Below are 21,709 nucleotides of genomic sequence, written 5' to 3'. Positions count from 1 at the left end.
TGGTTCTTCAATGTCATCTCACATTATGGGAAAGAAACAGAAATGAGGAGATCATAGAGAGAAGGAGGGCCTTACAAACAGATGCAGGGCCTACTTCCTCTCCAAAACATGCACGAAAACAATTTAGGAATAAAGAAAACACAAGGGATCAATATAGAATTACATTTTTACTTGATTGGATTAATCATTGAAGCATTTATATTGAGCCACAACGAAGGGAGTGCATAAATTCACAGAAATATGAAGTTTTGATTTTGTGGTTAACACAAAGATAACGGAAATTTGTTTTTTAGGTTTAAATCCTAACGGACTTCACTATAAGGGATTTAAATTTTTTATTTTTTTATTTTTTTTACCACATGAGCTATTTTCCAAATACCCTCTAATTAGGAATTTTTTATGTTCCGTATACTCCTTTTAATTTTGACCGTTGATTCTTCGTTGATTTGGCAGTTCAATGGGTAATAATTAATAAGAGAAAAACAAGGGTGGGCAAGAGGCCAAACAAAGTGTGCAGAATGGTTACTAACTCACCGTCCACTCTAGATTTAGCTCCTTTACTAGCAAAAGTGTCTCCGCGCAATGTTGCGGGTTTTAAAACCGTATAAAACATATAGAAAGTTATAAATGTATATACGATATATTTACATACATTTGAAAATCTTACAACCCTAATTACAAAAAGGAACAAAATAAGAAAGAATTTTGGCAATACCATTTATATACTGTGACTTCATATTATGCAAAATTTGTGCAAACCCATTTTAAGAATAACATATGTGATTCTTCATTGTACACATAATTAAATTGTTACCCCATTCTTCAACACTATCAATCTGTTTTTGCTTGGCTTACCCTCTCAATAACAAATTTCTCCCACTGAACACAAACGCACACAACCAACTACAGCTTCATTAAACTGGTTCTACAACGTTTGAATTGATGGTACACAATTCTGTGATTGGATGGGTCAAGCAAAACTGTATGCTTTTCATGCTTATCTAGGTTCAAGTGTATCCCTAATCTATACATTACCTAAGAAATCCTTGTAATTCACAGTGAACATGTTCTGCTCAGGATCAGTGGTGTTGGAGAATCATCCCACTGCACATACACAACCCCACGAAAATCAAAAAATACATAGAATGAAGGCATGAAAATTTTAGATTTATTTCTAGCTTTTGAATTAAATAAAATCAAGCAAAAATCAAGCAACAAAATAAGCAAAAACGTGCTTAAGAAAAAGGGAAAAAAAAAAGTGTGTGGAAATCATTTTCCTTTGAGTAAAATGAAGAAATTACATGAATTGGGCCTGGGAATTCCGTTTGAAAATGTCAAAAATCATGCAGAATTTATGGCCTTCTTGATTGCGATGAACAAAGTGGACGAAATAGGCACATTGGGATGTATTTGTAGATCAAGACCTGGTGTTCTAGCTCCATCCATTGAGATGGAGTGAAAGGTCCTCTGCCTCCTGCTATACTCCATTGCATGGCAGCAACTCCATTACTCAACTCCCACTATTATGCCCTGAAACACAACCAGAAATCAGAAAACCGAAAGAAAAAAAATTATATATATATTTGAAGTTCAAATTTTTTTAAAAGAAAATTAAGCAATTCAGCGCCTTTGGAATTGGCCAAAAAACGGGAGAACTGAGCTTCTACACCTATAGTGAATATATTATGTGAATGTGGTTCTTGCTCTCTTTCTCTCAACATCACGATTATGAAACCTTCGACATAATCAAGAAATTTTTTCTAAAGCCCAATTACATTAAATCACAAATTCAAAACATTATTTTAACATGCAATTATCGAAACATAAATACATAACTGTAAATAAATCTTCACAGTTTTGGAGGAGGAGCAGAGAGGAGGAGATGTGCGACCACCATGAAGCTCCAGAAGGTTTTCTAGTCGACCAGGAAGGAAGAAATCATGGATCATATGACTTTTTGTTCAATTTTCATAGGCTATACACATTGTTCGAACAGATAATTCGGGTCTTTTAACAAATATTTAACAGATAGAACTCAAAAATTTCAACAACGAAAACAAAAGGTTCGAAATTTACTCAAACCCAACAATAACAGACGAAATTAAAATTAATTAGAGCAAAGTCGGTACAAATTCGAAATTCCAAAAACCAAAATTATACGCAAAATATCAGAATTTATAACACAAAGAACTCACCGAAATCGAATCGAATGGAGAGAATGAACCATCAGGATATGAGGAATGAGGCAAGGCAGAGGCTACTATGAGTGAGTTTTGGGTTGTGGATTTTTTTTATGCAGTACGTATGTAGCAGTTATACAGGTTGCAGCAATCAAGTGAACTGGAATCGTTATGTCTGCAACGTGGGTTCCCTCAAGTTCATGTTTCCATTTTTTTCTTTTTAATTTATTTTTTATTTACTGTGTTTTCTGCTTTTGTTTTTTTTTTTTTTTTTGGAGATTTCTATCCTTTATCCATATTCCTAACAGTAAATTTAAATATTTTTGTTCGAAGGGCTTTATAGTTCAATTATTTTTTATGAAACTTTAAGCACTAAACTTCTGACTTTCTGGCTTTCTAATATTTAGAGATTTGAGCATGCCAAGTTTATATACTTGAAACTTCTGGAACTTTCGCGCCCTTCCTCGATCAAATATCCCCTTTTCTATATAAAATATCCCAAACCTTCGTTTCTCAATCATCGAATTAGAAAAGTTTCCCAAGAAAAAGTTGTTCGTCTAAGCTTCCAAATCGTCTTCGTTTTCATTCAAGATTTCGAGATTCTCGTCACCCATGGATCCATTCTTCAGAAGGCATTGGCACAATTTCGCCCCACAACAACGGTACCCGCAGACCAATTTCGCGCCACAACATCAGAACCCGCAGAACGCGAGGCAAGTCCCGGTCCAGCGCCGAGCGGACCCGTCGCCGAAGGTGGTCTCAATCCCGGTCCACTACGTCGGGTCGGAGCGCAGCCGGTCGGATTCCGCGCTGAAAATCCAGAAGGCGTTCAGAGGGTTTATGGTGAGGAAAAGCGTGAGGAAGATCGCCGCCATCAGAGTCGAGGTCGGTGAGATCGAGAAGCGGACTTCGAAGCGAGAGGCGGTGGAATTGATGAGGAGGGACGCCAAGGAGCGGCTGAGGGTCAACGAGACGCTGATGAACTTGCTGTTGAAGTTGGATTCGGTGAAGGGCGTCGACTCTGGAGTTAGGGATCTCAGGAGGGCCGTGATAAAAAAGGCGATTGCTTTGCAGGAGAGAGTGGACAGCGCTGTTGCTGAAAGTCCCCAAATCGACCAAACCCTAGAATTGCAATCCGAATCCCCTGTAAATTCGGACGAGACTCCGAATCTGCAGTCCTTGGAATTGGAATCGGCAGCCGAAGCCCACATCGAAACTGTTCCACACGGAAATGCGTGGGTATGCAGAGAGGAAGAAGGCATGCTGCTGCGACTACAGATTTCGTGTCCAAGTACCAAGTTAATAAATAATGCAAGGAGACAATGACATTTGCTTATCTTCCTATTTACATTTTGACTTTTGCTCGTGTTTCTATTTACATTTTGGCTTTTGTTGTAAAGCATTCGGAAACTGAATTATTTGATTGATGAAATTTGATGCTTTTTTGGTGTCTTGGCGACATTGATTTTGTAAGTTGATTGGGGTTCGGTTCGCAACGCTCTCATGTGTTTTTATCATTTGATTGGCCTATTTGACCCCAAAAAAACATGATTGGTCTATTTTGTATAAAAGAATATATATTCGCTTCTTTTAAATAAATAATATTGTTTGTTAAAAAAAAAGTATTGTTTATATAAAATAACAAACAAAATTATAGCTCATGGGCCGTGTTGTGGTTAGTTTTGGGATGGATAAAACGCAAGACTCAAACCAAGCCCAACCTATTCACTTTGCGACGACACTGCGTTTCAGTCCAGTTCGCAGTTGACGGCCAATAAACTCAAAAGCCAAAAATAAATAAAAAATAAAAAATTCGTTGGCTTTTTGACAGTTTAGTCATGAAACCTTTCTTTAACGCCTTTTTCCCAGGAGTTGAAAATCCAAAAGTAAAAATATTTAATATTATTTAAAGAAAATTAATGAAAATTATTTGAAAATTTTGAGTTTTAAAGATAAGGACAAAATAAAAGGTAAAATAAAGGGTAACAGATTGAATTTTTAGTGTAAAAATATTATTTTTTGTTAAAATAAACAATACCGAAAGTTTTTCGTTAAAGTTCTCTATTATTTAATTCAAAACATTGTTTAATTTTAAATAAGGGTTTTTATATTAACACTCTACAAAATATTGAATGCATCCTACATTAAAATTTAATATTAAATGACTTATTTACTTCACTATGCAATAACAATTTTGACGTTATTAGGTTTTAAAAAAAATAAAGATTTATAAATACATCCCAAATCACTTTTAGCGTATTATTTATCTTCTCAACTATCAAACATGTTGATTAAGAAAAATTGTTTTTGACGAATGGAACACAAAATCAATGTTTTAGGAGCTTCGCATGAGGTAAGACTTCATAGTTTTCATTGTTTTAGCGATTTCGATGATATCGATAATTATTTAATCTTGCGTTTGCTGTATTATTTAAATTTCTATATTCATATTCATCTTTCAGTGTTCATATGGTTAGATTCAATCTCTGAAAATTAAAAATGAGTGTTATAAGATTTGAGAAATGTGGGGGGTAAAGAAAATGTGGGGTGTATGTACAAAATATAATATGTATATTGAGAATGTGGGTTGTGGGGTATTATGGAAAAGTAAATGGGGTGTATTAAGATAAAACTTTAAGTGAAAAAATAAATGTGGGGTGTATTAAGTTTGTGGGGTTTATTCAACAATTTGTGGGATGTTAATATAATTAGCCTTAAATAAACTATTATTTATTCTACTAAACAAGCAACCTGAAATCGTTTACTTGATTAGTTGATTTGGCTGTTCTGACCACCACCCAAAACACTCACCCTTTTCTTCTGCCACCTCTCTCTCTCTCTCTCTCTCTGCTCTCAGTGTCGTTGTACAAAACTCTTCTGCGAAACCCTAGATTTTCTGAATTTCAAAAATTCAATCCTCAACGCACAATCTCCCTCTCTCTCTGTTGGAGCTCCAATCCACTGCGCGCTTCTTCTCCCTCTCTCGATCTCCTCTCCCCCTCCCTCCGACTTCCTCACTTTTCGATGGCGGAAGGCAAGCTCGATCTGCCCGACGATCTCCTCTCCTCCAAACCCTCCGATCAGTCCTGGACCTCCAAAGGTACTTCCGCCGTTTCAGTTTTCTCCTGCAATTTTATTTCCTTGGCAATTCAATTTTTTTTCGATTTGGGTATTCATTGGATTTGATCGATGTGAAGCTAATGTAAGGTGAATGGTTACTGATCTGGAGCGTTTAAGTATGTATTGGACCAGTTCATTTTTTATTTCTTTCGGCATCAGGTTCCTTAATTTCGGCTTCCTGCATCTTGAGCTGTTCGAATTTTTATGTTTTGGTTGAATGTATCGTGTATTGGATTTTGTTCAAATCAGTTTTTCTTCTCTCATTTTTTGTTGTTGTAATTTTAGCATTCGAACTTGATCTTTAACACTAATGTATTGTAATCCTTCGTGTTTTTACTATCGCCATATTGAATTATCCTATTGATTCTGTGTTCTGTATTTCATTGATCTTTATGTTTTAAGATCAAGTAAAGAAATTTGCACGTGCTACAGTCTTTAGATGACAAAGATGATTGTTATCAAGTATTCAATTTGTTGATTGTTATCGCCTCTTTCGATGACAAAGATGGTTTACGGTTAAATTCTTTCGTTGAATCAGTGAAAGGGAGAACTTATATTTTTCTGATCAACTGTAGTGCAATCATGGATGTCAAGAATTCTTGAGATTTATTCTGGTGTGCAATGAAAGCGAATCTAGGGAGTTAGTATTCATAGTAGTTCAAGTGGTTACTATTATTAAGCTCTCACTGTTTTTATTTTTTTTGTTGGAGTTCACTAATGGCTGCTATAGTTCTCTCCTCGCCAGAAATGCTCTTTGAATTTCAGTTCCACTATTATATCTTTATTTGCAGTTAACAAAAATGTACAGTTCCTTTATGGTTCATCTAGTGTTATGGGGTCAGCGACTTTATTACTGGATTAGTGTGGAACATTGAGTGGCTTTGTAATGAGAGCATAAACATAGATTTGTGTTTTAATATGTGTTCGTGTTTTGGCAGTTGAAGCCTCTGGAGGAAATGATGAAGAAAAGGTGCTTATTGGGTCATCTGATGACTCGAAAGGTGAGCTTTGTTCAAGTTTTTAGCATTAATTTCATGAGCTGTAGAGTCGATTAAGTAATATATTTTGCTTCCCCTATTTGTTGTTTGTTTCGTCTCACTTTCATCTGATTTTGTATTGCTAATTTATAAATTTTGCAGATCCAGCTGCCTCAGAGAGCATACCTTTGTCCCCCCAGTGGCTTTATGCCAAACCCAGTGAGTCTAAGTTGGTATGTGTTCTAGAGATTGAATTTCTTTTAGTGTTAATTGACTTTTTTTTTGGGTATATGTTCTTCTGTTATCTCCCTGAATCAGGATTAGTTGTAGTTAATTCAATCCTCTATACTTATTGAAAGACTTTGTACTTGTTACCGAAAAAAAAAAGACTTTGTACTTGGAATTGTGCAGCTGCTTTCTTCATACTCTGATTTTATCTGCATATAGTGAAAACTCAACATATAATCAATGTACAGCCATTTAAACCTGGATTACTTGGAAATTCACAACTTAGCTGACTAGTCATTAAATTTGCTGTATATTACAGGAAATGCGCGGCCCAAGTTCCCTTGGAAACTCTACTGATAGCAACCAGAAGGAAGGTTGGCGTTTGGAAGGATCTGATGACAAAAAAGATTGGAGGCGGCCTGCCACTGAAAGTGAAAGTAGCCGTCGTTGGCGTGAAGAGGAAAGAGAAACTAGCTTGCTTGGTGGCAGAAGAGACCGAAGGAAACCAGAACGCCGTGTCGACAGTGTTCCAGTGAGAGACACAACTGACAATAGGGCACTGCCTGCATCTGAAAGGTGGAATGATGGCCGTACTTCTGCACATGAAGCACGGCGTGATAGCAAATGGTCATCAAGGTGGGGTCCTGAAGACAAAGAAAAGGAGACTCGAACTGAAAAGAAAACAGATGTGGAGAAGGAATATGCTCACAGTAACAGTGACAATCAATCCCTTGGAGGTAACAACCGTTCAGCTTCTGAGCGCGAGTCAGATTCTCGGGATAAATGGAGGCCACGCCATAGGGATCTTCACTCTGGTGGGTCAAATGCTTACCGTGCTGCACCAGGATTTGGACTTGAAAAAGGACGGGTGGAGGGTTCAAATTTGGGATTTACCCTTGGAAGAGGGAGGGCATCTGGTGTCGGGAGATCATCTGCAGGTGTTATTGGCTCTGCTCCTTCTGGAAAAAGTGAAAGTGTTCCTGGGAAACCTAGGCACTCAGCTGATAGTTTTTGCTACCCAAGGGGAAAGCTTCTTGACATTTATCGCCAGCGAAAGCTTGATCTATCTTTTGCTACCATGCCAGATGAGATGGAAGAATCGCCTCCTACAACTCAAGTGGGCTTTGTGGAGCCATTAGCTTTTCTTGCCCCCGATGGTGAAGAGGAGGTAAGAGATAGGATTGGGCATCTTGTGAATGTGGATTATTTTTCTTTAACGTACTGATTCTTTTATGGTTTTTAATTGGTTCGTGTATTGCTAATAGGCCATCCTCAGTGATATATGGAACGGAAAGATTACAAGTAGTGGGGTAGTATACAATTCATTTAGAAAGGGAAGATCAACTGAAAACAATACAGGTATTTTCAACTCAATATTTCCCAATTTGCGTCCATTTTTGGAACTGTCGAATTTGTAAAACACTCATTCTCTAGGTGGCGGAGACTTGGAAGCTGTTGATGGAGTTCTGGGTATTTTGCCCTCGAGCATCACCGAAGAGACAAACAATATCTTGCAGGAGTCTGCAAATGCTGATGATTATGGGACTTCATGGAATTCTGGTGCACAAAGGAATGTGGTAGATGGTGAGTTGCAGTTCATTTCTGATTTGGCATGTTGTCTGTTGTATTGAACTATATGAAGGTATTGTTGACTGGAACATCTGAACAGTCTACTTATTTTATTGCAGAAAAAGATGTCAATCATAAAGAATGGGAAACCAAATCTAGTGCAGAAAAGGACCTTGATGGATTTTCTCAAACATTTCAGAAAAGTAATGGTATCTGCAGTGATGTTGAGACTGATGGTGGCAGTAGGAAAAATGAAGCTTCTTTTTTATCCAGCCATTCTTTGTCGAATGACATTGAGTTTGCAACTTCTGACTTAAGATCAAAACTTCACGATGGTTCAAATACTCTCTATGCTTTTGGCTCGTCTGAGCAGAATCTGAATAATAATTCTCGGGTGAAAGAGTTAGAAAGGGATGTCCCTCCTGAGGATTTATGTTTGTATTACCTTGATCCTCAAGGGGCGGTTCAGGGACCATATTTGGGGGTAGACATTATTTCATGGTTTGAACAAGGGTTTTTTGGGACAGACTTGCCTGTTCGATTGGCAGATACTCCTGAAGGAACACCTTTCAAAGAATTGGGGGAGGTCATTCCGCATCTGAAAGTTTGGGATGCGCATGGGAATATTGTAAATCCAACTTCTCATATAGAAGAATCAAGTGGCTCCTTAGGGAATATAGAGTCTAGCTTACCTTCTTCCGATCTAAATAGCCTTTCAACTCTGCATATTCAACCTAGAAATTCTGAGCCTGAAGCTCCACTACAACTGCCACATTCAACGGGTCAAAGCTTTAATGATTTTTGTGCAGAAGATGAAGGTTTGTCTGTAATAATAAATTCTTTTTGGTCTGTTTATTGTGCTGACAGATGGTTTTTCCGTTATCTCATCCTATTTCATCTTTAATTTTCCAGATATTGTGTTTCCAGGAATACCTGGAACCACCGGCTATTCTACTGCAAGATCTTCTGGAGCCATTCATGATTCTATTGAAAATTCTATTGGCCACCTTCCTTCTCCAACTGAGCTGACAGAATCTGGTGTGCCTATTCAGAATGATAATAAGTTGCACCCCTTTGGCTTGCTTTGGTCTGAGTTAGAAGGCGGTCAAACAAAACAAGTCAAGCCAGCCAATAGGCCTTCTAACATGGGGAGGGCTGTTCCATTTAGTGGAATTTCTGATACAGCGATTCTTGCTGAGACATGGTCTGATGTTCATAGAAAAAATGCAGTCTCTGATACAAGCCTGTATCAAGACATGGTAGCCCCACGTCAATTGGCACACATGGAACAGGAACCCAGTCATTATGATTTAGCGGAGCAGCTTATGTCACAGCAAATTCGACAGCAGCAGCTCCAACAGCGGAATATGTTGTCTAGCTTTGGACACTTGAATGATGCAGCATTAGAGCATTTGCCAAGTCAGAATCTTATCCACCAACAGTTAGCCAACCATTCTTCAGCAGATCTGGATCATCTTTTGGCACTTAAGATGCAACAGCACCGGGAGGCTCAGCTCCAGCAACATCAGCAACTGCAACAGCAGCAGTTTCATCACCAGCAGAAGCTTTTACAGGAGCAACAGCAGTCCCAACTGCAACAGGTGCTTCTTGAACAACTGCTGCGTGGTCAAATGCATGATCCTGCGCTTAGGCAGCCACACATTGATCCTGTCAGAGCAAACAACGTTATTGAACAGGTTCTATTAGAGCAGCGCCTTATGCATGAACTCCAACAAAGGTCTCACCATTTTCCAAGGCATGTTGATCCATCTTTGGAGCAGCTTGTCCAAGCGAAGTTTGGTCAGTCACCCCCACAAGCAGATTTTCTTGATCTACTGTCTCGTGCGCAGCATGAACAAATTCAATCATTGGAACATCAGATGCAAGCCAGGCAGTTACCAACGGGGATGAGACAGAGGATGGAAGACGACAGACATGGTGGTTCTGTCTGGCCAGCAGATGAATCAAATCAGTTTTTGAGGACCCATGCTGGTGCTCAGCGAGCTCACTCTTCCGGATTTAGTCCTTTAGAATTTTATCAGAAGCAACAGAGGCCATCCCATGAGGAGCAGCTTAGCCAACTTGACCGTAATCTTTCATTGCAGGATCGACTTCAGCAAGGGTTTTATGAGCCTGGCTCTCATCCGTTTGAGCGGTCTATGTCACTGCCTGCTGGGGCACAAGGGATGAACTTGGATGCTGTAAATGCCATGGCTCGTGCTCAGGGCTTGGATATGCAGGATTCCCTTGGACGGATGCCATCGGGTGGTCAATTGGGAACATTTTCATCTGGAATCCATTCTCATAATCCTCATCACCCTCTTCCTAACCAATTTCATGCTTCACATTTGGATGCAATTGAGGGTCACTGGCCTGAGAAGAATGAACAGCTAGAAAATGATTGGATGGACTCTCGGTTTCAGCAGTTGCATATTAATGCTGAGCGGCAGAAAAGGGAGTCAGAGATCAATATTCCTTCTCAGGATCGAGGTTTATGGATGTCAGATGGATTGAATGAAGAGCATTCAAAGAGACTATTGATGGAGTTACTCCATAAAAAATCAGCCCATCAACCTGCTGAGTCATTGAATGTCAACAATGGCATCTTCTCTGATAAAAGGCCTTCATCTGGCATGTACTCTGGTTCAAGCTCTTCAAGTCACCCATTCAGTCTTCATTCAGACCAAGAAGCAGGTCTAAATAATTCATTTCGAGTAGGATCATATGGTTCAAATCATATGGAGCTCCCACAGGAAGAGCGGGCCAGCAGCATGGAAAGCAATGAAAAGTTGGTGTATAGATCTGATTCTGGAGCATTGGTTGAGAGAGAGTCATTCTTGGCTGGCATCAATGCTACGAGTCAGCCGATTTACACAAATTCTAACATCATTAGTAAGTCTTCTATCAGTAAAGAGGTTTCGGAGTTGGAGGGAAGGAAGCGTGGGACGAAGAGTGAGGGGATCATTAGGGGACAAGCGTTTGACACTCGAGAACAAATGGTTGAACAAGCAGTGTTGGCTGCTCCAGATTATGAGGAGAGGTCAGCAAATTCCCTTAACATGCGTTCGTCATCTGGTGTTTCAGGTATTTCTTGTTGCTTCTTTTTAATATTGACGCAGTGCATAATGCTCAAAATTGTTCATGTAAGAGTTTTGGTTTTCTAAATTTTGTGTGTTCCCATGGGGGAATGTAGGCTTTCATAGCGACAAGATTGGCCGAAGTAATTCATTTGCGGAAGAAACAACCAGGGATCGGTACATATACGACCTTGCTCTTATTGGTCCCTTGTCTTGATCATCCAAATTCTTATGTAAATTCTTCAGAGCATGTATAGAAGTAATTCCTTTTCTTTCTTTTTCCGGTACAATGCTACAGGGTTCCAGCCCCATCCAAAACTCAAGATAATATTCTGCTGAGACGACCTCCTGTCTCAAGCGCTTCAGCATCCCACGAAGGATTGTCAGAACTGATCTCTAATCCAGTCTTCCGAGGACAAAGTGCAAGTGCTGCTCCAGATGGTATGTACATCTAGCTCTCTAGTTGTTTCTTATCTTGGCACGACCGGTTTGCGGTCGGTCTAGTTGCTTATCTCAAAGGTTAACAACTTTATAGCTCCACCTACGTTGTTCTAACCCTTTGTGGCAGCAATGTGGGAAGATTCTTAATTGCAATCAGATTGACAAATACTGTTTTCTGAAATCTACAGGGGGGAGGCAAGACCCCGTTGTTGTTCATCCAGTAAACCAAGGTTCTGATGCCTTGCCGTCATCTTCAAAGAAAGAAATTCAATTTCGCCGTACTTCTTCCACCAGCGATGCTGATGTGTCAGAGGCCTCATTTATGGATATGCTTAAGAGTAATACCAAGAAGCTGGCTCCGACGGATGCCCATGCGACGGCGGGAGAAGATGCAATGCAAGGGAACCGGAGTGGCAAAAAGAAGGGAAAGAAAGGGAGGCAAATCGATCCTGCCCTCCTCGGTTTTAAAGTTACCAGCAACCGGATAATGATGGGCGAAATCCATCGCATAGATGATTAGGCCCGTTTGTTGTGTAATTTATGTGTAAATCTCCGTTTCATGATAGTCTTGTATAGAGGTTTAGAACACTCGATGTAAAGCATCTCCGGGTGAAAATTCTTTTATTTTTTCTCTCCCCGTCTCCATCCGTAGTGGTTTGATAAAGATCGATTGATCAGCGATCTGAATTTCAAGGATAGTGATCCAATGATACATCTGTATAGATGGAAATTAAAATCGAAGTTGGGATAATATCAGTATGATTATCGGCCTTTCACTGGCACATGTTTGCTTACATTTTGAACTTAGGAAAGCCATTGATTTCGGAAGAGTTGCAACGCTGTTCTTCCCATGATCGACTCCAACTCCGAAGACGATAGCGGCACTCCATTGACGATGAGAGAAACGGCTTCTTTGGCTCCTTTATAGCCACACTCGGGAACAACAAATGGAAAATCACTGCAACGAAGACTATTAGTGTTAGAATCTGCTTCCTGCCCGATCAGGAAGGAAGCAATTTGTTTCAAATTTCAATCAAAAGAAACAAGAGAAACACGGCTACCTGCCCCACATGACGCGGTTAGCACCAAAGCTCGACACGACTTGGGACAGTAAATGAGATAAATCCTCGTACGGAAATGGCATTCTCGACAACCGGAACAGCGCACTGAATTTGACATAGACCTGGCCACGAAAATATCACGTTATGCTTAAGAATCAGACTATCAATGTAGGTGAACTATAAGTTGGGGAACAAGAGAAGTGAACAGGCATTGGACAGAGATGCCAAAGTGGTTGCAAGGATTCATGACTCTGTTTTATACCCGATCCAATAATCTAGTCGTTTTCACCCTCCTCGGTCAGCAGATATGTAACTACGAGAAGGTATTCTGGAGCCTTTTTACCTGTGGGAATCTGGATAGCTGTAAAAGTGCAGAGAAAGCGAGCTTTTCCTCATCGTTTCTACAAGAAAAGAACCTTAAAGTAAGAAGAGTTGCAAATGGTCTGCAGAAACATTGATTCTTTGTAGCAAAGTAAATTATGGGAAAACTCACATTGGTGGTTTGCAGAAAGCCAAATGATCAAGCAATACAGCTGTTGATGGAAACTCCGTGCACAGCTCCTCAATTTCTGATATGTGCAAACCGAGGCCCTGAATTACCCATTTTTTTTTAGTAAATAAACATATCTGAAACTCCAATAGCACCCAACTCCTCCCTGCCCTCTCCCACAGACGCGCGCACACACAGAGAGTAATAGAACAAAAAGTTGCAACCAATTTTCCAAAGATAATAAGAAAGGATAAGGAACACCTTCATACACATGAAACCAACTGGTACTCCAAGTTCTCCTGCCTTAGAGAACATTGCCTTTCCTACTTCATTGGTCATCTGCAGAAGCCCTCAAGTGTTATCACTTTAGGACAAACTTACTCCATATTTTGTGGCGTTTCACCGGGATATGTACATCTTAAAACATGTACAGAAGTTCAAAAACATCTAAATTACCTGTTGACCAGAAGGCCACAAATATGGATTGAAGCGAACAGCACGATAGTTATCCTAGCATAAGAGAAAATTTTGACAAGGTAATTCCTTGAAGATATTAGAGAAAAACCCGATTAACATTAAAATTATAGGAAATTATCCAAAGACCTTCAAAATGAGATTTTCAAGCTGCTTAATCCCACTTCCATCTTCGGCTGGATTTGCTAGACAACAACCGACAAATTTAGAAGGGTACTTCTTCAACACACTGTCCCAAGATAAAAGCAATAAGGTTTAGGCTATAACCTTAAATGATATGTTGTAAAGAACTATAAATGTGGAAGATACAACTTAGATGGAGCATGACTAAGAAGTGTCGGACATGGCGTGATGAACTTCTGACCATTAGCCTTAGTTGATTAGTTCTGAAATTCAAGTCAACAGGGAACGCAAAGTTCACTAGGTGGGAATTGGGATACAAACTTTGATTCTGTGAGACATGACAGCAATAATGTTGATGCTGCGATTTGGCAGTTGAGCCGTCTAGCTACCGGGTTTTACAGTCGAAACATAAGATCAGGTACCATACAGATATTTTTCCCATGTCAACTAAAGCTTCATGATTTTGTTGTTAACGTGACTGACATTATCTCAAGTAATCTATCTTACTATAGTAGGAGAAATCGGAGAAGAATAACTTCGACATCGATTTGAAGAAAGATCAAACGTAAACAGACCTTGTCACCAAAGAATGATCAAATTTGTGATTAATGGGCTGCACGATAAGTGCACCGTCAACACCTGCTTCTTCCATACACTGGAAGGGGAGAAAATCAGCATATTTAATCAGCATATAATTTCAACTAAAATATTATTAGATCAAACAAGAAATACACACAAAAGAGACAGCTTGATGAAAGTCATATGATCACACCTGAAGCAAGAAATCGACATCTCCAGGCAAAGTGGGTTCTTGGCCAGGAAAGTAAGGGTATTTATCCGCAGCCTACAAAACCCAAAACCCAAAATTCCAAATACCATATTAACTTGAGAAAAATCAATAAAAAAATTAGTAGAGACTTGCAGAGCAGTTAAAAAACTTTGGTGGGTTTTACTTGTACCTCTTGAGGGGATGCCCACACATGCAGATGTGAATCTATGATTTTGGGTTTACTGGCAGTGGAAGCCATTGAAGCAGCAGCAGCAGCAGAAGCAGAGGCAATGAGCCGGGTCTTCGTTGAAATGTGGGCAAATGGTCGCGTACGTTTAAGTCGTACCAAAGGGAGTGCAGCTGGAGGTGAAAGCAGAAGAGATGTGACCCTCGCGGCCGTTGCCATTGGATTATGGCTATAAACCGTTTCACTGCTTCAGTATCACATATATGATACACACCCGGCCCAATCTGGGCCCAATTATCAGCGAACACCAGCAGTCCACAAAATATATATTTTTTTTTTCAGTTTAATGCAACAACAATTAAAAAAAACAAAGTGTTGCAATTAATCACCTAAAGCTTCAAATTGTGTTACAGTTTACTTTATATTTCTATTTCTGTCTACTTTCCGTCAAAAACTGACACGCGACAAGAATATACTCACGGTTTTCAATACCAGTTCTGTCATTCACTCTAAAGAATACGAATTTGATGAGTATTGGAGAAAAAAATGTTAAAGCTTTTTATGAAGAAAAAGAGCCTACATAATAAATCTTTCGCCGCAATAAAATGTACGTTGGATAACAGGTTTCAGATACCCAGTAACATGCAAAAATGCCCTTGAAAAAGAGTGCTAATGAAGAGTATGGAGGCCAATTTGTGCAAAACAACAGAAGCTTGAGTGAAAGTTGTAAAAAAATATGGTTGTCTAGTAATTTAAATTGTTTCTGCTAGACCAACATATTTTTCTGGAGAACCGACTCGTTCAGATCATGGGCTAGGACGAAAGAAAGAAAACAATTGATCGAGTATCAAATTAGTAATTGCGCAAAATTGAAAATTTTAAAATATCAAGAGGATGCAATTGGCATTTTAGGAAAAGTTGAGCATTAAATTTGTAATTTTGGAGCCATTGCATTGGTGTTGGTGGTGAGTGCTTCACTCTCGAATTCATCGCTTCTTTGCAACAAAGAAGGAATATACCATCCATAAAATTACAACAGCCGCATTGAGCCTTATCACCACACTGCACAGGAAAGCTTCAGCAGCAGCAGTAAGGTAGCTTCAATGGCGGCTCCGTTGACCACCCTGGTAAAAACCCATCTTCTCTCTTCCCCTGTTTGATTCCCCAGAAAGCCCAATTTAATTAAGTAAAAAGTTTTTTCTTTTGTGCTTTTTCTTTCGCAGTCAAATGTTGGTTCGCTTCCGGCTTCTCGCAGCGTGTCTCAGATCAGAGTTTTGACCCCTACCTGTTCTTCGGTCACAATCCCATCGTCGTCTCACAAAACGGCGTCGTTGTCCTCCAGCTTATTCTCCAGGTCGTCGCGCTTGTCCTCTCTGACATTCTCTTCGAACCCTAGTTCCCGGAAAAGGACCAGTCTTGCTGGCTCAGTCCGCGCCAGTGCTGAGGTTAGCATCGAAAGCTTGGATTTTTTTAAAAAAAAATTTATTAAAAATTCAAAGTTACCGCTTTCAGTAAGCTTAGAACATAATTTGAGTTTCTTTTTGGTAATTGTAGGAAGCAACTTTGCAATCAAAAGTGACCCATAAGGTGTATTTTGATATTAGCATTGGGAACCCGGTTGGGAAGCTTGCTGGGAGGATTGTGATTGGATTGTATGGCGATGATGTGCCTCAAACCGTGGAGAATTTCCGTGCGCTTTGCACAGGTTTTACTATTTTCCTGGGTTTTGTATATGGCTTTATGTAGTGTCATTAATATAAGTGACATCTTGATTGAATGTGCTTTCGTATGAATTGTGTCTTTGTTAGGTGATAAAGGCTTCGGGTTCAAGGGGTCCGCGTTCCATCGTGTGATCAAGGATTTCATGATTCAAGGAGGGGACTTCGATAAAGGCAATGTGAGCGCTCTTCCCGGTCTTGTAAACTCATAGTTTCTGGTTTATTTTTATGGATTGCCACATTTGTTGACTATACATTTAACAGTGATATATGCTATAGGTTTTTTAGTTCCATATTGACTTGATATAAGGTTTCGATATTACTTGGAAACCCAGTCTATCAATTATAAGGAAATGATAATGGCTCACTTTAAGCCAAAGAACATTTGCAAGGTTAAGTTAAAATATATTAAAACAGAGAAACAATTTGGGATTTGCCAGAACTGTTTTGAACTTATGATAGTTTGAATAGGTCTCTTTTCTAATTCGGGATTTGCTTTGCACATAAATGGCTGGTTGACCATTTTGGTTATCCGGTATTAGTTCTAGCTACTTCTTCCCATATGTATTGACTCATGTTCTCAAGGGTACATAGGTTAGATAAATGCTGGTAAGCAAAGTTACTTTCTCCCTGCTAGTAAAAAAGGAGCTTGAATTACTGAGAATTGGAAGCAGTTGACTAAACTAGGGAAGTAGCTAGACCGGGGTTGTTTGAAGTACCGATTGGGCCTTTCAATCATATCTAACAGCCTCATATGCATTTCCAAAGACTTGCCTTGCATCTTTGTTGGCTATTTCATATTCTTATTAACTGCTTACTTGTAACATTTGCTCATGCTTTTGTTTTTTCCAATTATTTGGAAGGTTTTCATTTTTTTGTTTTTCTTTGAGGTTATCATTTTTTGGTTGGACGTGACAGTGAAATTACAATTTTGGAAACATATTTCAGGGCACTGGAGGTAAAAGTATTTACGGACGTACTTTCAAGGATGAGAACTTCAAGTGTAAGTTATTCTTTACTTCTCATGCCTCATAGTAGTTTATGAACTGCCTTTTATTGACAAGAGATTTTGTCTCTGATGTAATATGAGATTGAATACGGTCACGACCACTTTTGACATTATAAGTTTATAGATTTTTAAATGTCATTGCAGTCATAATTCTTGAATGCATGATTTTGCAGTATCTCATACTGGACCAGGAGTTGTTAGCATGGCCAATGCAGGGCCCAATACCAATGGGAGCCAGTTCTTCATATGCACGGTCAAGGTAAGAGTCATTCGTTCTCCATATCGTACTCGTAGAATCAATTTGGCTAAGAATGCTATGGCATGAAAGTTTGCAGCCTCATCTAATCGTGGTTCAACGCAATTCCCTAGCCTGGAAAATTAAGTAGGTTTATTAGTTTATTCTCAGAAGGTGGTTGTGTGGTTGTAGGCTTAGAAGGGGTGGCATTTTGTAACTTGATATATGCTTATCTGTAATTATTTGTTCCAGACACCGTGGCTGGACAACAGGCATGTCGTTTTTGGGCAAGTGGTGGAAGGCCTGGACGTTGTTAAACTAATCGAGTCTCAAGAGACAGACAGAGGTGATCGTCCTACAAAGAAGGTGGTGATTGCCGACTGCGGAGAGCTGCCGGTGGCCTGATTCGGATTTGTATGAGTTTTAGTTATTTCGAGTTTTCCCTCGGATCATTTCTCCTTTTTGGAAATGTGGGCTTTTGTATTATGTACCCCAGTAAGAGGATTCAGTTTGTTTGGTGGATTAGTCCTGCATTCTGCAGCACCAAATCTCGCCTTTTTTCCATGAATCTCTATTAATATTAGAGTTTGATTACCGGGAATTATAGCCAATTAGAGCGATAATATTTTGTTGATGAATGCTAAAGGATTGATCTTCCCCTTACCCTAATAATGTTTGGTTGGGCCTTGATGTTGCTGGGTCGGAATTAAACGGGCCTTGAAAATGTTGGGCTGAGGATGGGCTTGGGCCTGGTTTTATCGGCCCTAAACATAAATTGGTAGTCATATCTATACTTTTGGAAGTCTAAAGTGACCATTGTAATCGTGTATAGGGCATGGTTGCTAAGTACACGTACAAATATGCAATAAGCTGTGGCGTTGGGTTCGTACACGACTAGGCCGCCTCCGTTTTAGTAAAAAAATAAATTGGTTTGAATTCGTCTTTGGTAAAAATCGAATCTAAGACATTTGACTTACAAGTGAAAAGAATACTACTAACCGTTGTACTCAACGGTTCAATTGTTGATTTGTATATAGAAAGTGGCTGTATTTGCTATTGACTTTGGAAAAACAATATAGGACATGACCTCGGATGCAGCTTGCAGAGATAAATTTTAATTACGTGAACCACACACCACTTACCACCATAAGAAATCATGGGATTCTTCCTATTTTCATCCCAACGTTGCATACATAATTCGAGTTTAGTTTTGTGTATGTAGACATAAGTTGCATTACTCATGGGATAGTTTATTTCAGACGATACTTTGATTTTTAGTTGATATTTTTTTCTTACTCTTGGATATTAAAAGTAAGTTTGGATATTTTGATCTTGCGTTAAGCTATAATATCTTAGTGGATAATTTGGAGGGAAAGCATTCCGACGAAAAAGCGAGTAACTATCATTCAAGATATCGTAGATATTAAAATGGGAGGTGGATTGTCTGCCCTCCCATTTCCATACTATTCTCATCCTCCTGTTTGTGTGGTCACGGTTAAACTAAGTCAACATTTTATATTGATTTTTTTATTTATAAAAATAATAAAACAAAAAGTAATAAAAATATAAAATGTTGACGTGACTTAACCGTGAGCACACAAAACAGAAGGGGATGAGAAGAGTATGAAAATGGGAGAGCATACAATTCACCTCCATTAAAATGTGGCTAAATGCAGGCACGGCTATAAAGCTAATTTGAGAGAGAGGGAGAGAGGGAGGGAGGGAGAGAGGGCTACGTGTGGCATTTGCTTCCAAATTGAAGGACAAAACACGTGGAAGGGCAGAGCAAGGGTGGCCCTCTTTTTTAAAGCAAGAGTAAATTGTAGCTACAGTTCATTAACTTTAACTCAATTTGAGCAATAGTCTTTCAACTAAAAATTCATTATCATTGGTCTATTAACTCATCAAAACGTACGGTTATGGTTCCTCAACTAAAAATTTATTACCATTGGTCCCTCAACTTTAATTCAACTGGAGAAACTGTCTCTTAACTTGAACTCAATTATAGCAATTGTCATTCCAACATAACTTGTTTTGACAAAATTTTTGACGTAGTTGACAAAAGTGACCATAATTACACACGTTGATGAGTTGAGGGACCCTAATTATATAAATGGTTATTCCAAAATAACTTATTTTGACAAAATTTTGACGAAATTGATGAAATGACTATAGCTACACATTTTGATAAGTTGAGAGACCAATAGTAATGGATTTTTAGTTGATGGATCATTACTTCAATTTGATTAAAGTTGATGGACCATTGCTATAATTTACTCTTAAAGCAAACATTCCCATTGCAATGACAATTGATGTATGAATTATGATACTACTCAAATTAGTGGTGAGTGCAGTTAAAATCTTCGCCCCCGAAGGAAATGGACTTAAACAAATATGTCCTCTAACGAAATTCAGCAAAAGGAAAAGGAAAAACTCAAATCAGAGAAGGAAAAAGCACACATTATCAAACCCAACAATGTTTACTGTGCTGCAACCCAAAATTCTACCTGATTCTCCGGTTGTTGGAATATTGGGATGGTTAATCCTCCTTTTCTTACTAAAACCCCCTAGTGTAAAAATATCGATGTACCAAAAAATATATATACATAATTTAAAGATATAATAAAATGTTATAATTTGTATAGGTAGTGCTATCCACACATCTTTTTTAACTTTTGACATACCTCTTAATTTTTTACCATCAGATTCAATGTATTGAAGAAGATCATGTCAAAAATAACAAAAACATGTAAGAAGTAAAAATAAGTGAAAATAATATAACCATTGGTAACTTTTTTTTCCTATTTTGCCCTCACTTTTGATACACACTATGGACAAAAAGGAGGGCAAAATAGTAAGTTTGTATCTTTTGAAAAAATGACAATCATATCCCTATTTTTTCTATTTTACCATCTTTTTTTTAGATAATGACAATCATATACTTATTTTTTCAATTTTACCCTCACTTTTGATTCACAATATTTACATAAAAAGGACAAAACAGTAATCATGTAATATTTAAAAAAAATGTGCACTTATTGAGAAAAATTATTCTCACACACACAAAGTGTATGCTCTCTGCTAGTGTGTAAGAAGATAATATAGGTGGCGAGAATAGACCATGAAATGGAAGAGGATCCACTCCTGAGCTCAAGATGAGGATCCTCCTGACCACAAAATCAAGGCCTTTCAAATTTAATCTAACGACTCCAAACAGGTGAACTCTTTAAAAATTATAATAATTACAACCATTAAATTAAATTTAAACAACCCTAATTTCATGATCAGAAAGATCCTTATCCTGAGTTCAGGAGAGCATCCTCTTCCCATGAAATGTGCATAGCAGCACTATATGAATAAAAGGTCTCTCTGCCCATACTATTCACAACTTGGCGCACGCCCGTCGAGGCGGATTCGATACGATCCCGATCACGTGACTCCGTTTCAATTAAAATTTTTTTTCTTGGAGGGCCCATTCCCTGCGTGCATGGCCCCTCGCCAGTGGTCCACGGCATCAAAATACAGCAACCGGGTCCCACATGTACTGGCGGCTCTCTGCCCGGCCACGACCGCGCCACGTCGCGGGAACAGTCCGAAACCATCACCAGCATAAACAGCTATAAAAAAAAGATGCCAAAAAACGACACTAAAATTGGAAAGCGACGGATCATGTGGGCGTGGAGATTCGTGACGCGCCCCCGATGAGATTCTGTCGGTTTTGGACTTTTCATTCATTCGGTTGAACTCATGTCGTTTTAATTCCCATGACAGAATCATTATGCTCATCATAATCGTCATCCACCCAATCATTCAGTCTTGATTGCGTCTTAATTACTTCATCATGACGTTGATTTCCCTTATCATTTGCCTCCCCTCCTTCCATAAATATTCACAATTTCCTTTTCAATGGGTTTATTCCCCCATTTTTTTCTTTTTTTGTTTTTCAATCCCATTTTTCGTCTTCAATGTTATTATGAAGCATATTATAATTGGAGAATGTTATAACAAGGGTTCAAGCAAGCGGAATCACACTGCATCAACGGCCCGAATA

At 38.8% G+C, this 21,709-nt stretch overlaps 4 protein-coding genes across 4 annotated transcripts; 3 read left to right on the top strand and 1 right to left on the bottom strand.

Annotated features, from left to right (window-relative positions):
- Positions 1 to 2,048: 2,048 nt before the first annotated feature.
- On the top strand, positions 2,049 to 3,612 carry LOC103403195 (BAG family molecular chaperone regulator 5, mitochondrial-like). Its single transcript, XM_008342027.4, has one exon. It carries the CDS (start codon positions 2,793 to 2,795, stop codon positions 3,504 to 3,506), a length of 714 nt encoding a protein of 237 aa, XP_008340249.3. The 5' UTR covers positions 2,049 to 2,792; the 3' UTR covers positions 3,507 to 3,612.
- Positions 3,613 to 4,939: 1,327 nt separating this feature from the next.
- Positions 4,940 to 12,223, top strand: LOC103403193 (uncharacterized). The gene is made up of 11 exons (XM_008342025.4): positions 4,940 to 5,280; positions 6,239 to 6,301; positions 6,440 to 6,510; positions 6,825 to 7,673; positions 7,771 to 7,864; positions 7,940 to 8,089; positions 8,194 to 8,892; positions 8,987 to 11,158; positions 11,268 to 11,328; positions 11,450 to 11,592; positions 11,781 to 12,223. Exons 1-11 carry the CDS (start codon positions 5,205 to 5,207, stop codon positions 12,110 to 12,112), a joined length of 4,710 nt encoding a protein of 1,569 aa, XP_008340247.3. The 5' UTR covers positions 4,940 to 5,204; the 3' UTR covers positions 12,113 to 12,223.
- A 24-nt stretch (positions 12,224 to 12,247) lies between these two features.
- Positions 12,248 to 14,943, bottom strand: LOC103403194 (uncharacterized). Its single transcript, XM_029096004.2, has 10 exons — positions 14,700 to 14,943; positions 14,513 to 14,584; positions 14,316 to 14,395; positions 13,747 to 13,846; positions 13,600 to 13,653; positions 13,405 to 13,482; positions 13,147 to 13,244; positions 12,997 to 13,054; positions 12,654 to 12,775; positions 12,248 to 12,550 (listed from the first exon to the last, which is right to left on the bottom strand). The coding sequence occupies exons 1-10, from the start codon at positions 14,913 to 14,915 to the stop codon at positions 12,397 to 12,399; spliced, it is 1,032 nt and encodes a 343-aa protein (XP_028951837.2). The 5' UTR covers positions 14,916 to 14,943; the 3' UTR covers positions 12,248 to 12,396.
- Positions 14,944 to 15,356: 413 nt separating this feature from the next.
- Positions 15,357 to 18,259, top strand: LOC103403191 (photosynthetic NDH subunit of lumenal location 5, chloroplastic). Its single transcript, XM_008342024.3, has 7 exons — positions 15,357 to 15,823; positions 15,920 to 16,141; positions 16,251 to 16,401; positions 16,505 to 16,593; positions 17,363 to 17,417; positions 17,597 to 17,682; positions 17,911 to 18,259. Exons 1-7 carry the CDS (start codon positions 15,800 to 15,802, stop codon positions 18,061 to 18,063), a joined length of 780 nt encoding a protein of 259 aa, XP_008340246.3. The 5' UTR covers positions 15,357 to 15,799; the 3' UTR covers positions 18,064 to 18,259.
- The last annotated feature ends 3,450 nt before the right edge of the window (positions 18,260 to 21,709 follow it).

Source organism: Malus domestica, chromosome 16, assembly GCF_042453785.1.
Source record: "Malus domestica chromosome 16, GDT2T_hap1".
NCBI lineage: Eukaryota > Viridiplantae > Streptophyta > Magnoliopsida > Rosales > Rosaceae > Malus > Malus domestica.
The sequence above is the reverse complement of the archived record's forward strand: the minus strand, read 5'-3'. Positions and strand labels throughout refer to the sequence as shown.

What these genes read in the sequence shown, in the direction of transcription:
- LOC103403195 (XM_008342027.4), top strand. Translation starts at nt 2,793, where the DNA reads ATGGATCCATTCTTCAGAAGGCATTGGCACAATTTCGCCCCACAACAA.
- LOC103403193 (XM_008342025.4), top strand. Translation starts at nt 5,205, where the DNA reads ATGGCGGAAGGCAAGCTCGATCTGCCCGACGATCTCCTCTCCTCCAAA. An exon ending in AACCCAGTGAGTCTAAGTTG is followed by an intron (nt 6,511 to 6,824) that starts GTATGTGTTCTA and finishes TGTATATTACAG; the next exon opens with GAAATGCGCGGCCCAAGTTC. An exon ending in ACAAAGGAATGTGGTAGATG is followed by an intron (nt 8,090 to 8,193) that starts GTGAGTTGCAGT and finishes ATTTTATTGCAG; the next exon opens with AAAAAGATGTCAATCATAAA.
- LOC103403194 (XM_029096004.2), bottom strand. Translation starts at nt 14,915, where the DNA reads ATGGCAACGGCCGCGAGGGTCACATCTCTTCTGCTTTCACCTCCAGCT. An exon ending in TTGAAAATCTCATTTTGAAG is followed by an intron (nt 13,654 to 13,746) that starts GTCTTTGGATAA and finishes CTCTTATGCTAG; the next exon opens with GATAACTATCGTGCTGTTCG. An exon ending in AGCTATCCAGATTCCCACAG is followed by an intron (nt 12,776 to 12,996) that starts GTAAAAAGGCTC and finishes TTTCGTGGCCAG; the next exon opens with GTCTATGTCAAATTCAGTGC.
- LOC103403191 (XM_008342024.3), top strand. Translation starts at nt 15,800, where the DNA reads ATGGCGGCTCCGTTGACCACCCTG. An exon ending in CGGCTCCGTTGACCACCCTG is followed by an intron (nt 15,824 to 15,919) that starts GTAAAAACCCAT and finishes TTTCTTTCGCAG; the next exon opens with TCAAATGTTGGTTCGCTTCC. An exon ending in CAAGGATGAGAACTTCAAGT is followed by an intron (nt 17,418 to 17,596) that starts GTAAGTTATTCT and finishes ATGATTTTGCAG; the next exon opens with TATCTCATACTGGACCAGGA.